The 15,247-nt window shown below is 51.3% G+C and overlaps 1 protein-coding gene across 1 annotated transcript in view; it reads left to right on the forward strand.

Moving 5' to 3' along the window:
• Positions 1 to 15,247, forward strand: part of ARAP1 (ArfGAP with RhoGAP domain, ankyrin repeat and PH domain 1) — a 90,405-nt gene that overhangs the window by 11,674 nt on the left and 63,484 nt on the right. Inside the window, exons 2-6 of the mRNA XM_056858811.1 lie at positions 8,234 to 8,376; positions 9,809 to 9,879; positions 12,953 to 13,065; positions 14,264 to 14,428; positions 14,712 to 14,781. Of these exons, the coding sequence (XP_056714789.1) occupies positions 8,234 to 8,376; positions 9,809 to 9,879; positions 12,953 to 13,065; positions 14,264 to 14,428; positions 14,712 to 14,781 (562 nt within the window). The remainder of the gene's footprint in view (positions 1 to 8,233; positions 8,377 to 9,808; positions 9,880 to 12,952; positions 13,066 to 14,263; positions 14,429 to 14,711; positions 14,782 to 15,247) is intronic.

Below are 15,247 nucleotides of genomic sequence, written 5' to 3' on the forward strand. Positions count from 1 at the left end.
TTCTGCCTCTGAATTATGACTCCACTGGGAAGCACCTTCAGGATTTCCTTTCCTGCTGGATTCTGCATGAACATTGGTTACAGATAAACCTGTTGGTTACAGGTAATGCCCATCACTACTTTGGGGTCAGGAAGCAACTGGAAGTGCTGCCTGGCACGCTGGGCTGCAGCAGGCAGTCCGCTCGCCCCAGGGAGGGCGAGGGAAGGTTCCCAGCTGGTGTTCGGGCCTGCGGTGGGCGGCCCGCTCATCCCGGAGAGGGAGGGAGAGGAGGCTTCCCGGCTGGCACGCATGCCTGCGCATGCACGATTGCCTGCCGACCCTCAGCTGGTCGACAGGCAGAGGGGCACTTTACCGGGGGTTGCCCGCCACCAGCGGCTACCTGGCAACCCTAGCTGTGAGCCAGACTACATGTTATGGCAGCTATGGGTCCAACCCGTGGTCACCAATTCCATTTTAGAGGAAAATTGAGCTGTTTAAAAATTGCAGCAGTGGTCCAATCCTGCTGTGGTGGTATTAGGCGTACCCTGCAACTTTTTAAGCACCAAAACAGCCAGGGGGGGTCGCCTGGTGCTGCCACAATGCCAGCCCAATGAGAATCAGCCCCCCACGTCAATTTTTAAATGGATAAATTGCCCTCTAATATGGCATCGGCGACTCTGGGTTAGACACAGGGGCCCCTATAACTTGTAGTGTGGCTCTGTGAGAGTTTGCATCTGGCCCAGGGTCACCCAGTGAGTTTTACGACAGTACGGGGACTTGAACCCAAGTCTTCCCTGTCCCGGTCCAGTACATTAAACCCTCTACTACGTAGGTTCGCTATTTCAGGTGGGCCTTATCCTGTATTTCCTGCCCTTTAACCTTGCCTTTCAAATGGCGGGGACTGGCTGCTCTTGTTTAAAATGAGAGACACAACATCCGAAGAAACAACTGTCTCGTGGGCGTAATAAGCCAGAAGCTTCCCTTGTGGCAAATGGATTGGGATCCAGGTGTGGTGCCTAGTGGTGTTAGCAAGATCCTTTCCCCCTAACTCTTGAGAAGCTGGATAGCAACTGTTCCGCTTCTGCGGCCTTGGGAATGCTGCGGTTTTCTGCCCCGGAAGCTGGAAGGGTTCTTGTGAGAAACTTCTCCCGGAGTCGTAAGGGAACCAGCAGCAAATCTCAGCTCTTTCTTATGGCTTGTGTTGTTGGGAGACAAAGAGGTGCCTTGTTCTGCCCTGGGGGAGAGGGGGGAGCTTTTGGCAGCGTCTCTGTCTGGATTGCTGGTCTGGCGTCCCTGCTGTCTCCCAAGTCTATATTTAGGGCTCTCCTTGGGGTGGGGAGGGTGGAGGCGCTGACGGCTCAAGGGAAAACCACTTGGACCATAATAACTTGCTCTCCATTGTTCTTGTGAAAACATACTTCTCTTTTTCCAAAATACATTCTGGGTTTCCCCTCTCCACGCACCCAAAATACATTCTGGGACAGCTTAGTTTGGAAGCCTTAGACTTTGACCCTGAGCCGGATGTTACAGTCCCAGATATTTGCAAAAGTTTGGATGCACTCTTCCTGCGTGGTTGGATATATGGATATAAGGGGAGGGGCTGTGGCTCAGTGGAAGAGCTTCTGCCTGGTATGTGGAAGATCCCAGGTTCAATCCCCGGCATCCCCAGTTAAAGGGACTAGGTGAGTAGGTGATATGAAAGACAAAATCCCAGGTTCAATCCCAGGTTCAATCCCCGGCATCTCCAGTTAAAGGGACTAGGCAAGAAGGTGATGTGAAAGACCCTTTTCTGCCTGAGACCCTGGAGAGCCGCTGCCAGTCTGAGTAGACAATGCTGACTTTGATGGACCGAGGGTCTGATTCAGTGTAAGGCAGCTTCATGTGTTCACGTGTACAAAAACACGCAACTTGGATTTTTCAAGGATAGATCTATGGCTGGCTGCCGTCGCAAAGAGCTTTGTCCCTGTTTCGAGGATTGCAGAAGTGAATGGCTGGGGTAGGGGACAAAATCCCTCCCTCCCGGTGCCTCTTTCTCTGCACCTCGCTGTAATGAGGGAGAGCTTGCATCAAGCAGGTGGGGTACAGGCTAGAAAAGAAAAACAGGCGAATTTAAGGGCGGGACACAACTTAAGAAGAAGAAGAAGCTGTTGCCAAGTTGTTTTCTGTTGCCCCAGAAAGTCGGACCAGAACCAATGGGTTGAAACTAAATCACAAGAGTTTCCGTCTAGACCAGTGGTTCCCCAGCTTTTTGGGCCACCGCCCCTTGGTTCCACAAACTCAACCCCACCGCCCCCTACCCAACAGCACAGTTGAAGGGGTCTACCTCTAGCTCCCCCCCTGCTGCCTCCTTGCCTCTTAGCACTAGGTAATCCCACCGCCTCCAGGAGGTGGTACTGCCCCCATTGGGAACCACTGGTCTAGACATTAGGAAGAACTTTCTAACAGTTAGAGCGGTTCCTCGGTGGAACAGGCTTCCTCGGGAGGTGGTGGGCTCTCCTTCCCTGGAGGTTTTTAAGCAGAGGCTAGATGGCCATCTGTCAGCAATGCTGATTCTGTGACCTTAAGCAGATGATGAGAGGGAGGGCATCTTGGCCATCTTCTGGGCATGGAGTAGGGGTCATTGGGGGTGTATGGGGGAGGTAGTTGTGAATTTCCTGTGTTGTGCACTGGGGTTGGACTAGATGACCCTGGGTGTCCCTTCCAACTCTATGATTCTATACTTGGTTGGTGGCTTTCTGGGAACGGGTTGCTGAACTCGGTGGGTCTGGGGTCTGATCCCACAAGGCAGTCCTTCCGTGCGTTTGCAACGTGAAGCTGTCTGTAGCCTGTGGCTGCTTGGCTGTGCGCTTCGGTTCCCAACGTCTTTCCCGGAGGCTGCCGGTTCTCTGCAGCGTGATTGAGGCTCAGAGCTTTTGGCGTTTCCCAGCAGTCTTTTGAGGGTGACTTTCCCCCAGCTCCTTTTTGCCGGGGCGTTCGCGTTGGCGCTGCCAAGTTCCTGTCCAGAATTCAGTCTGCTCCAACGAGCGTGGCTCGGCCGTAGAGCAGGACGCACCTCCCTGACGGCTTCCCGGAGACTAGAACCATTGGCCCTTTGTTTGCTGTGCGGCTGGCTGAGAGCTCGTTTCCATAGAGGCGGCTGCCATGGAATGAGGTCGCAGCAACCCTGGAGGAGCTGGGCCTCGGCCAGCTTGCCTTTTTCACACGCAGAGACGCCCTTCCCCTCCTGCCTGCACACAACCCTGCCTAAGCGGTGGATTCTGGTCTGGAGAACCGGGTTCGAATCCCCACTCCTCCACATGAGCGGCGGAGGCTAATCTGGTGAACTGGGTTGGTTTCCCCGCTCCTCCACATGAAGCCAGCTGGGCGACCTTGGGCTAGTCACAGCTCTCTCAGCCCCACCTACCTCACAGGTGTCTGTTGTGGGGAAGGAAAGGGAAGGTGACTGTAAACTGGTTTGAGTCTCCTTAAAGGTAGAGAAAATCGTCATATAAAAACCAACTCCTCCTCCTCTTCCTCTGCCCCCCTCTCCACCCTGTGGCTTATATGGGTTTGACCCATACATTACTAAATCCCTCTTGCAAATGTGGATTGTGGGTGCGGTGAGAGTCTGTTGTCGATTTCCACATTTCGCTGTATTGACATGCTCATTCCCAGTGCCTGCGCGGCACATGTTGGAGGCAGAAGCTGTCAGCTCCCGCCTGAGATCCACCTGTCAGGTGAAATGCAGTGTTGAAGCCAGACTGTTTTTTGGCCCTTGATAGGAAGCATCGGCTTTTGAGCGAGCATCTTTTAGGCGGAGACCAGGAGTGGTCTGTTCAATTGGCGGCTCTGTTTTGGTGCCAGAATTCACCCATCTTCACCCAGGGACTTCGGGGGGGAAATGAAGGGGGCAGCTCACGCTTATTCATGTAAAACACATGTTCCAAAACAAAACAGAAGGTAGTGGAAATGCATCCTGGTATTTCCTTTCAAGGATACAAAGGATCGTGAGATGCACCTCTTGGGTTGCTTCATTTGCGCCCAGGGAAAGCGGCAGCTGATCGGGAGGTCTCTGGTTCTGCTCTGAACTCGCAGGGTAGTCTGAAGCAGGCTTCTCTCTCCAAACCTCGTCTATTGCAGCGGTGGTGGTGGTGGAAAGTGCTGGCAAGTCCCAGCCAACTTTCGGTGACCCCTCATGGGGTTTTCAAGGCAAGAGAGGAACAGAGGTTGCAGCTGACTTATGGTGGCCCTGTAGGGTTTTCAAGGCAAGAGACGTTCAGAGGGGGTTGGCCATTGCCTGCCTCTGCGTAGCAACCCTGGACTTCCTTGGTGGTCTCCCATCCAAGCACTAAATACGGCCAACCTTGCATGGTTTCTGAGATCTGACGAGATCAGGCTAGCCTGGGCCATCCAGGTGATGTCTACAGACATACAGAGGTGGTTTACCATTGCCTGCCTCTGCATAGCAACCCTGGACTTCCTCGGTGGTCTCCCATCCAAGCACTAAATACGGCCAACCTTGCATGGTTTCTGAGATTTGACGAGATCAGGCTAGCCTGGGCCATCCAGGTGATGTCTACAGACATACAGAGGTGGTTTACCATTGCCTGTCTCTGCATAGCAATCCTGGACTTCCTCGGTGGTCTCCCATCCAAGCACTAACCTGGGCTGACCCTCCCTGGCCTCTAAGATCTGACAAGATCAGGCTAGCTGTCCAGGTCAGGGCAAAAGACATACAGGGGTGGTTTGCCATTGCCTGCCTCTGCATAGCAACCCTGGACTTCCTCGGTGGTCTCACATCCAAATATTAACCAGGGCAGGCTCTGCTTAGCAGCTGCGGATTTCCTTGGTGGTCTCCCATCCAAGTACCAACCAGGGCCGACCCTGCTTAGCTCTCAAGATCTGACGAGAGTTCGGGCGAGCCTGGGACTAGGTCTTAAGTGCCTTTATTTGGAGAGAAAGGAAGGAAGGGCCTTCTCGGTGGTAGCCCTGCTGTTTGGGGATCACCATTCTGTGAGAGGTCTGTGTAAACCTGCATATTTTAAAATTCGGAGAGATTTTTGCTCTGTTGGAACACTTTAAAGGACTCATACAGAATTGTAAAGGTCTCTTTCCTCCTTTCATGTTCCTGGTTTCCATCTGGATTCCTTGTGGCACCAAGCGAAGGAACAGGTTTCCTTTGTGAACTCGAACCCCCGCCCTCCCGCCATCCTTCCCCCAAGGGCCACAACCGGAGTATGCTTCGACCCGACTGTGGACTGTTGAATGTTCCTTTCGTCCTGCCGTATTATGTATTTTTGAGATTTGCTCCCTGCTTATCAGCCCTGGCAGCCGCTGGACTTTTGTAATAATTTACTCTCTGCACGACCTGACCAGTGCTGGCCTCTGAAACTGTTTTCTATCAAAGAGCTGTGAGCCAAACAGATATGGCCGGAACCCGTGGAGCCGTTCCGGAGACCGCAGAGGCTTTTCCCTGCACAAGTCGCCCTTTGCTGATGCAAGAGGCTCGGGATCCTTGCTTTGGTGGAAGGCTCCTGGCTAGGGTTGCCAACCTTCAGGTGGGGCCTGAAGACCTCTCGGAGTTACAACTGATCTCCAAACCACAGAGATCCGTTTCCCTGCAGGAAAGGGCAGCTTTGGAGGGAGGACTCTCTGGCATTACACCCTGCTGAGGTCCCTCCCCTCCCTAAGCCCTCCCCTTCCCCAGGCTCCACCCCCAAAATCTCCAGGAATTTCCCAACCCCGAGATGGCAACCCTACTCCTGGCTTCCGGCATTTGCAGGACAGATATTTATGTCTTGCTTTTCTCCCGTTCAAAGGGGCTTAAAGCAGCTTACATCAAATCAAAAACAGAAATAAATATAGCATGGTGTCAGCAGAAATGAAGACAAAAGGGAAGCGTGTCATGGCTTCCAATCATGGGTCGCTAAAAACAGGCCAGAAGAGCCCCACTTTACTCTAGAGTCAGGCTTTACGCAGCCTGCAGAACCTGTGCAAGGTCGGAGCATTCCTCGCATCCCCAGGAAGCCTGTTCCACAGCGCCACTGCAGGATCTGTCCCGTGGAACAACTTTGACTCTTTGAGATGGGCGGTTAGGAGAGAAGAGCTGGGAAGCCATGTTCTGGCACCTGGGGAAACATGCCCCGGAGTCGGTGAAATGTGCTGCCTCCCTGACTGCAGAAATGCAGCTTCTAAAGAGCTGGAGGAGATGAAAGAAACTCCAGTGCACAGTGGTGCATACTAACCATGTTTTCCCAAATGATGTAACTGAGAATGTTTTTGCAGGTAGCACAAAACAGGGCCCATCCTTGATAAATTGGGGGCATTTGGAGCTAGGGTTGCCAACCTCCAGGTGGATGTGAGCCTGTGAGCTGCTAACTGGTAGATTGCTAACGTGCATTCCGGGAATCTTATTCTTTCTGACATGGAGGATTGATTATTTGCATCCTTGGAGTAATTCTCTTTGGAGAATATTGAATCCATGCATCCCTGGAATATCTTCAGGATACATTGACGTGCAACTGATGAAGGAGGCACGAAACAGGATTTTTACCAGAGTCCTGTCTTCCTTTGATTTGTGCCTATTCAGTGACTTATGCTTGACACCTGTTACAACTTGGACGCACAATCCTTGCTCTTTTTTGTGAAGATAGTGGCACATTAAACGCGTTTACTACCTTTTAGTCTGTTTTATAGGAGCTTTTTTCAGCCATGCTTGGTTTTGTGATTCGGCTCAAACGTATTGATAAAGTTTATGGCTGCAAAGATATCCGTGGCGATTCATTGTTTGCATACACACACTGTGTTAAAACTTTCATTACCTTTATTTGGTCATAGCTGCTGTGTTTTTTCATATTATTCCAAGTGTACAGCACGTGCTTTGTTTTATTGAACCTCCACGTGGAGCCTGGAGTTCTCCTGGGATTGCATCTGAGCTCCAGACTTCATAGATCAATCAGCTCCCCTGGATAAACCGGCTACTTTGAAGGGTGGGATCTATGGCATCACATCCTGGCAGATCTCCCCACCTCACCCCCAATTTAGCTTCCCCCCAGATCAATGGGAATCTCCTAGTCCGGAGTTGTCAAACCGATTTGGAGCGCATGGGAATCTCGTCTATCACTCTCTGTGGTGTGGGATCTTGGTTTTCAGTGGTTGTTGTACTGTGCAGAAAATGCACTTTGCACATTCTCAGAGACCTCCTCCACACGGCCCTGTACTGCCTCAGATGCTGTTAGGTCGAGGCATGGCTTTTTTTCTGGGAGTGAATCAAGGTCAGATTGATCCCTGGCTGTCCCACTTGGTAACTGAATGGGAGGTTTGGTCCTTGAGAGTTGAGGGGGCAGGCAGACTCTAGGGCCTTAGGTCTAGGGTTGCCAGCTATGGGTTGGGAAATACCTGGAGATTTTGGGGGTGGAGCCTGAGGGGGGCAGGGTTTGGGGTGGGGAGGGACTTAAAACAGGGTAGAATGCCATAGAGTCCACCTTCCAAAGTGACCATTTTCTCTGTCGGCTGGAGATCAGCCACCACCTGGAAGTTGGGAACTCTACTTAGGCTTCCCTATGCAAGACCAGGGCTGGGGCAGTCCTGAAGGACCTCCTGGATTTTTAAATTTAATTAAATTTGATGTTTTTATTGCCTTGGGCTCCTGCTTCAGGGCACTCAGTGCAAGTTGGCTTGGTTGGCATTTGGAGCCCTGATTTAGTTCTCCTTTGTGCCAGGGGAAAACCCCTTCCCGCCCCTGCCACTTCCTTTGCTTAAGCAAATCAGGGCCTGCTTCCGGTCAAGTTTACTCAGAGAAAGTTGAAGGAAGCCAGAGAGAAGCGGCCATCTGGAAGGCTCCCAGATGTTGCACCCAGAGATGAATGCACAACCGGACATCCTGGCATAGGGGGCCATTCTGTGATGGTGGAGCTTTGCCCGATGCCAACAGGAGCATTGCAAAGGATGCCAACCTCCAGGTGTGGTTTGGAGGTCTCCCCCAATTTCAGTTGATCCCCATATTATAGAGATCGGTCCCTCTGGAGAAAATGGCTGCTTTGGGGGGTGGATAGTATGGCATTATACCGTGATGAGGTCCTTCCCCGCCCCAAATCCTGCTCTTCACGGTGCCATCGCAGCGTGGCCGCTGCCTCCACACCCCAGTGGTAACGGTCCCCTCTGTGTCTTGGGCAGATTGTGGAAGAGTCTGGAAGGGCCCATCGGGAACAGAGCGGCCGAACAAGGCCAATGTTGTTTCCTGGCTTAATGGAAGATCTCTGGCTTCTCGTTACAGCTGCCTCGCGAAAGACGAAGCGCAAAGCCTCAAGGAGCCCGCCGCAGCTCTGCCCGTCCTCTTTCCTCATGTGAAATTAGGGGAACAGCATGGGGCCCCCAATCCATCTTCAAAGCCGGCTTTTCCCTTCCCAACGGGGCTTGGTGAGTTTCTGCTTGGTGCTGAAGACAAAGATAGAACGGAAAGGAATATTCACGCACATTTTTGAGATTTTCCTGCTGTTGCTCAATGTGGTAAAATGTTTGTCTTCCACCTTCTCCTTCCCCCGAAAGGGGTCCAACAGCAGGTGGGTGGTGAAGGGTTTTCATGGTGTTTTCATGGTGAGAACCATTGCCTGGAATTGAGCCCAGAAACACAAAAGTGACCCGTGAAGATGTTTCACCATTAGAATCATAGAATCATAGAGTTGGAAGGGACCATCAGGGTCATCTAGTCCAACCCCCTGCACAAAGCAGGACATTCACAACTACCTCCCCTCCCACACCCCCAGTGACCCCTATTCCATGCCCAGAAGATGGCCAAGGTGCCTTCCCTCTCATCATCTGCCTAAGGTCATAGAATCAGCATTGCTGACAGATGGCCATCTAGCCTCTGCTTAAAAACCTCCAGGGAAAGAGAGCTCACCACCTCCTGAGGAAGCCTGTTCCACTGAGGAACCGCTCTGTTAGGAAATTCTTCCTGATGTCTAGACAGAAACTCTTTTGATTTAATTTCAACCCATTGGTTCTGGTCCGACTTTCTGGGGCAACAGAAAACAACTTGGCACCATCCCCTCTATGACAGCCCTTCATGTGTGCCATTAGAATCATGTGTGGAAATTGGCTTGCTTCTCAGTTGTCTTCAAGGGCAACCACATGCAGAGCACGTTACAGTAGTCAAGCCCCAAGGTTACAGTAGTGTTACAGTAGTGTGGATGAAGAAGAGTTGGTTTTTATATGCCGATTTTCTGTACTTTTTTCATGTCAACTGCTAAGCAGGGAGAGGGTGTATATTTCCCAGGGAACTAAAAACAATCTGGAAAAGCCCCTTTTGCGCCCATAGTTAAGCCATGTAGAACCAACACAATGGTACAGCACTTGTCATGAGAAGGAACCCAGCTTTTGAGACAGAAGTGAACCCCCGTGCCCCCTCCAACCTTAACCGTGTCCATCCCTGCTCTTAAATGTTAGAAGATGTCAATACTGCAGCATGTCACTTGTTAGATATTGTGCCATTTCGATTGTAAAATATCAAACACTGAAATGAAATGTTGGGAAATGTCAAGTAGGAGAAGAGGAAGAGTTGGTTTTTATATGCCGACTTTCTCCACCACTTAAGGGAGACTCAAACCTGCTTACAATCGCCTTCCCTTCCCCTCTCCACAACAGACACCCTGTGAGGTAGGTGGGGCTGAGAGAGTTCGGAGAGAGCTGTGACTGGCCCAAAGGAATGCACGCACAGGGTTGCCCGAGCAATTGAGGCAGAGCCCTCGGGTGGCATGAATGGGGGTGCTTGGCGAGGGGCATTTTGTGCTTCATCACAAGCTGTGGAGTGCCTTGAACCCGCAGAGATTCCACCTGGTTTGTGTCTCCACAGACGATTCAGACTATGAGGATCCCCCGTTTGAGGAGGAAATGGACGCTCCCACGGAAGAAATGACTGACAAGGTGAGTCTATATCACATTCTGGTTCCCACAAGAGCCGACGCTGCCTTCTCCTCCAAACAGTTGGAGGGGGCACAGACTGGTATTTCTTTGTGGCATTAATCTGGATCGGCTCTTACCTCTTGGACCTGCTACTGGCAAGTCTGCCTGGTTTATTTACTAGTGAATAGACCTGCCCTGGATGGCCCAGGCTAGCCTGATCTAATCAGATCTCAGAAGCTAAGCGTGGTTGGCTCTGGTTGGTACTTGGATGGGAGACCACCAAGGAAGTCCAGGGTCTGCAAAGGCAGACATTGGCAAACCACCTCTGTGTGTCTTTTGCCCTGACCTGGATGGCCCAGGCTAGCCCGATCTTGTCAGATCTTGGAAGCTAAGCAGGGTTGGCCCTGGTTGTACTTGGATGGGAGACCCCCATGGAAGTCCAGGGTTGCTATGCAGAGGCAGGCAATGGCAAACCACTTCTGAACGTCTCTTGGCTTGAAAACCCCATAAGGGGTCACCATAAGTCAGTTGCGACTTGACGTCACTTTACACACACAATTCACTGCCGGTGGAGAAGAGGGACCTGGCAACCCTACCTCTAGAGGAACTGTCTGGCTGCTTTGTGAGACAGGAGAAGACTGAGGGGGGATATGATAACCATCTTCAAGTACTCGAAGGGCTGTTATATAGAGGAGGGTGCCGAGTTGTGTTCTGTTGCTCCAGAAGGTCGGACCAGAAACAACGGGTTGAAATTAAATCCAAAGAGTTTCCGTCTAGACATTAGGAAGAATTTCCTAACAGTTAGAGCGGTTCCTCAGTGGGACAGGCTTCCTCGGGAGGTGGTGGGCTCTCCTTCCCTGGAGGTTTTTAAGCAGAGGCTAGGTGGCCATCTGTCAGCAATGCTGATTCTATTACCTAAGGCAGTTCATGAGAGGGAAGGCATCTTGGCAATCTTCTGGGCATGGAGTAGGGGTCACTGGGTGCGTGTGTGTGGGGGAGGTAGTTGTGAATTTCCTGCATTGAGCAGGGGGTTGGACTAGATGACCCTGGGGGTCCCTTCCAACTCTATGATTCTATTATTCTATGACTAGTTGCACCCTCACTGGTCTGATCCTGCAGGGCTCTTGCTTCTTACTGCAATCCTGTCCCTGTCTGCTGATCTGGCCCTGGGGGAAAATAGCTGACGTCTTCTCAAAAGGAACTCTGTGCTGGTTCCGAGGGCTATAAATAGAGGGGGCAGCTTTTGAGCAACATCCTGTTTGGTGTGTGTCAGTGGCGGAGGGGACAGAGAAGCCCCAAACCTGGAAGAGAAGCAGGCCCTTGGAACGTGCTGCACTTTCCCTTTTGTATTTGTGTGGGGGTGCAGCAGGCATTCTTCTGCAGTGCTGGATCTAGGGTAATAGGTAGAGATGTTTCCTTTCTCTACAAACTTAACCGTGATAAATGAAAGCAAACCTCCGGTTGGAAGGCGAGTTTGCAATATTGATCCCCCCCCTTTTTTTTGCACAGCCGCAGCATTACCCTCTCCCCCTTAGGGCTGCCCCTTTTAGCCAGTTAATAAATGTCTGTGGTCGGCAGAAAGGCCTCATATGCATATTGTAATAAACAGGATCAGTAAAATAGAAAAGAGGAAGACCCAACAAGAGATGGATTGACTCAATAAAGGAAGCCACAGCCTTCAATTTGCAAGATCTGAGCAAGGCTGTCAAAGACAGGACATTTTGGAGGACTCTCATTCATAGGGTTGCCATGAGTCAGAAGCCACTTGACGGCACTTAACACACACACACACACACAAAATAGATGAACGCATTAAAAATTTATTATAAAGCTCCCCCCCCCCCATTAATTTGGGAAGAGATTTTTTAAAAGATTGCTAATTTTTAAATGTAGGCCTCTTTAAAGGTGGATTCTCTCCTCCTCCTGAATAGGAGGGGAGGCCTCGTCTGAGATGGTGACTAAAGGGAACCTCCACATTCAGAGGCAGTCAACCTCTGAATTCTAGTGCCAGAAGACAATGTCGGCCTCTGTGCCCTATTGTTGGCCCTCCAGAGGAACTGGTTGGCCACTGTGTGAGACAGGATGCTGGACTGGATGGATCCTCACTAGGGTTGCCAACCTCCAGGTAGGAGCTGGAGATCTCCTTCTATTACAACTGCTCTCCAGCCGATATAGATTAGTCCCCCTGGAGAAAATGGCCGCTTTTGCAGTTGGACTCTATGGCATTGAAGTCCCTCCCCAAACCCCGCCCTTCTCAGGCTCCGCCCCAAAAACCTCCCACCGGTGGCAAAGAGGGACCTGGCAACCCTAACCCTCACTGGTCTGATCCAGCAGGGCTCTTCTGAGGTTCTTATCAGGGGAAGACCTTGGCCTCTATGCCCAGTTGTTAGACCTCGAGAGGAACTGGTTGGCCTCCGTGTGAGATGGGATGCTGGACTGGATGGACCCTCACTGGTCCTTTCCTGTAGGGCTCTTCTGAGGCTCTAATGAAGGCCTCAGCTTCTATGCCCTGTTTTTGGTCCTCCAGAGAAACCTGTCGGCTCCTGTGTAAGACAGGATGCTGGAATGGATGGACCGCTGGTCCAGTCCAGGAGGGCTTTTCTGATGTTCTTCTCAAGGAAAGGCCTCGGACTTCATGCCCAGTTGCTGGACCTCCAGAGGAACTGGATGGACTCTATATGGGACGGGATGCTGGACTAGATGGACCCTCAGAGGTCTGATCCCGCAGGGCTCTTCTGGTGTTCTTATATTCTTACATGTACCATCTAAAAGCAGAGGATTCTCTCCCCCTCCAGAGCTTCAGGTGTATTCCCTCAGTTCCATTCCCCTAACATAAGAGACACAGATACAAAGGATCCAACCTTTCCCCCCTTTTATTTCTATGCATATTTAATCAACCCGTTTAAAATCCATAGAGTTGACCAACTCAGACTTCTTTAATTGCACCTGCTGGTAGATTGCTTGTGGCTGAGGCACAATGGCTTGAGGGAGAAGGCGATGGATCAGGGCCAACTCTGACATCATGTAGTGATGGGAAAAACCTCTTAACGGAGGACGAAGTTATGATTAACCCTTTGTTGTCTTCCCTCTGCAGGGAGGGGTGGAGGCCATGCTCGATGGATCCTCTCGGCGCTCTCTTCGGTTCAACAGCCTGCTCAGTGAGGACGAGTTGATAGAGGATTATTTTAAAGAGGAATCCCCCCCTAGGTGAGGACCACTCTTCCCTTTCGGCAACTCTTTATGTGTGTGTGTACAAGCTTTGGATATGTACTTTCCTATTTATCCCAGAATGTTTTGCATCAGCCACTGGTTTGAATCCGAGGAGGAACCTGGTTTAAAATAGTGGAAAGAAGGCCTATTTAAGGGCTAAATGACACTTTGGGTTACTAACTCCAGTTCAGTTTGGGGAGGGAAGAGGCCTCAGTGGGGCACAATGCCATACAGCCCACCCTCCAAAGCAGCCATTTTCTCCAGGGGAACTGATCTCTGTAGTCTAGAGATGAGCTCTAACTCCGGGGGATCCCCAGGTCCCACCTGGAGGCTGGCACCCTGAAGTATAAGGCGGCTTCTTGTGTGTGTCTGTGTGTGTGTAGCACCACAGTGCTCAGCTTCCTATGGCTGAGAGCGAACCCTGGTGACTTAGGTTGCCACGTTTGCAGTTTTGTGTGTAGAATTTACAGGAAGCAAACCATTCCAGTGAATGGATTAGATTGAATCATAGCATCAGAGTTGGAAGGGATCACCAGGGTCATCTAGTCAAATCCCCTGCACAATGCAGGAAATTCACAACTACATTCTCCCACGCACTCCCAATGATCCCTACTCCATGCCCAGAAGATGGCCAAGATGCCCTCCCTTTCATGATTGCACTTCTACGAATTCTGCTCCTCGCTCTTGGAGAGCAGCTGCGGCAAATGCTTTTCCCCCAGTTTTGTTGATTCCAGCCAAAATCGTGGCTTTCTCTTTTCTGCTTTCTGTGAGTCAAAAAGGATGAGGCGTTATCTTCCTAAGGAGGAGGCTGGCTGCGCAGGGCCCGGTTTGAGAGGAGGTGTGACCGTTCCTCCACATGATGTTTCCCTGATAAAACTCCCCTCCCTCCAAAACTGCTACTTGCCCCATCTGGGGAACCATCGCAAGATCTCCGTCATCTTGTCAAGACGGGCTCTTGGTTTCACTTGGGGAGGAGGTTGAGCTGTATTTGAAAAATGCAAAAACATGCATTAGGGAAACTGTGGAACAGAGATCAAGTCGGATTTGTGGGAACTTCTGAGATTAGGTTTTCTTTGGCGAGCATGGCCAACGCATGTCTTTAAATCCCTAACTGGCCAGCATCGCCCTTTGAGGATTGCAGCTCTTGATTTCCCTTCTGACAGTGTCTCCCCCTTGCATTTTGTCCCCCCCCCAGCAACAACCACTGGAATGGCTGCGGGCTGAACTCCCCCTGTCCCGGCAGCGCTCCGTCCTTTGGCATCTTGAGCTTCCACAGTGACGCCATGGACGGGGCCGATGCGTCCGGCCATCTCTCACCAGTCGTCAAAGCCGGGTGGCTGGACAAGAATCCTCCGCAGGGGTGAGCAGACCTTCTCCTCCCAAATCCCACTGAAAATAGCTGTCTTTTCTGGAAGTTTTTTTGTAATGTTTTGATGATAACTTTTAAGCCGCTCTGAGCCAGGAGCAAAGGCAGGGTATAAATGCTGAGGGAATCTGATATCTATCTGCTTGTCATTAAAATTGTGCCCGTCAGTGGTTGACCACCATATTGACCCCCTGGGTGCTCCCCACCTCCCCGCCCCGCTGTTGCCGATTTGTGTAGTGCAGAAATTAATGGTGCTTTTGTGCCTCGGCTTCTCCAGGTCCTACCTCTACCAGAAGCGCTGGGTGAAGTTGGACAGCGACTACCTCCGATACTTTGACAGCGAAAAGGTGAGCTGGTGGGTGGAGCTGAAGAAACCCGCGTCCTTTCTCAGTAGGTCCCCGTTTCGGATCTCTGCCCTGTCCCCTGTCCCGTTCTGCCTCTCGCACAAAATCTTTTCCTTCCCTGCAAAGTGTCGGGGAGGAGCTGTGGCTCAGAGGCATTGCTTCTGCTTGGCATGCAGAAGGTCCCAGGTTCAATCCCCGGCATCTCCAGTTAAATGGACTAGGCAAGTAGGTGATGAGGAAGACCTCTCTGCCTGAGACCCTGGAGAGCCCCTTTCGGTCTGAGTAGACAATACTGACTTTGATGGAGTGAGGGTTTGATTCATTATAAGCCAGCTTCATGTGTTCATGTGTCATGTGCTGCCGTATCATTCTGCCCATGTGCAGTGGTGGATTGGCCATTTGACTGGCAGGGATCTTTCCCGGTGGACCACCGCTCTAGGGGGCCATTGGGAGCTGAGCCCCAGCATCT

Source organism: Euleptes europaea, chromosome 12, assembly GCF_029931775.1.
Source record: "Euleptes europaea isolate rEulEur1 chromosome 12, rEulEur1.hap1, whole genome shotgun sequence".
Lineage (NCBI taxonomy): Eukaryota > Metazoa > Chordata > Lepidosauria > Squamata > Sphaerodactylidae > Euleptes > Euleptes europaea.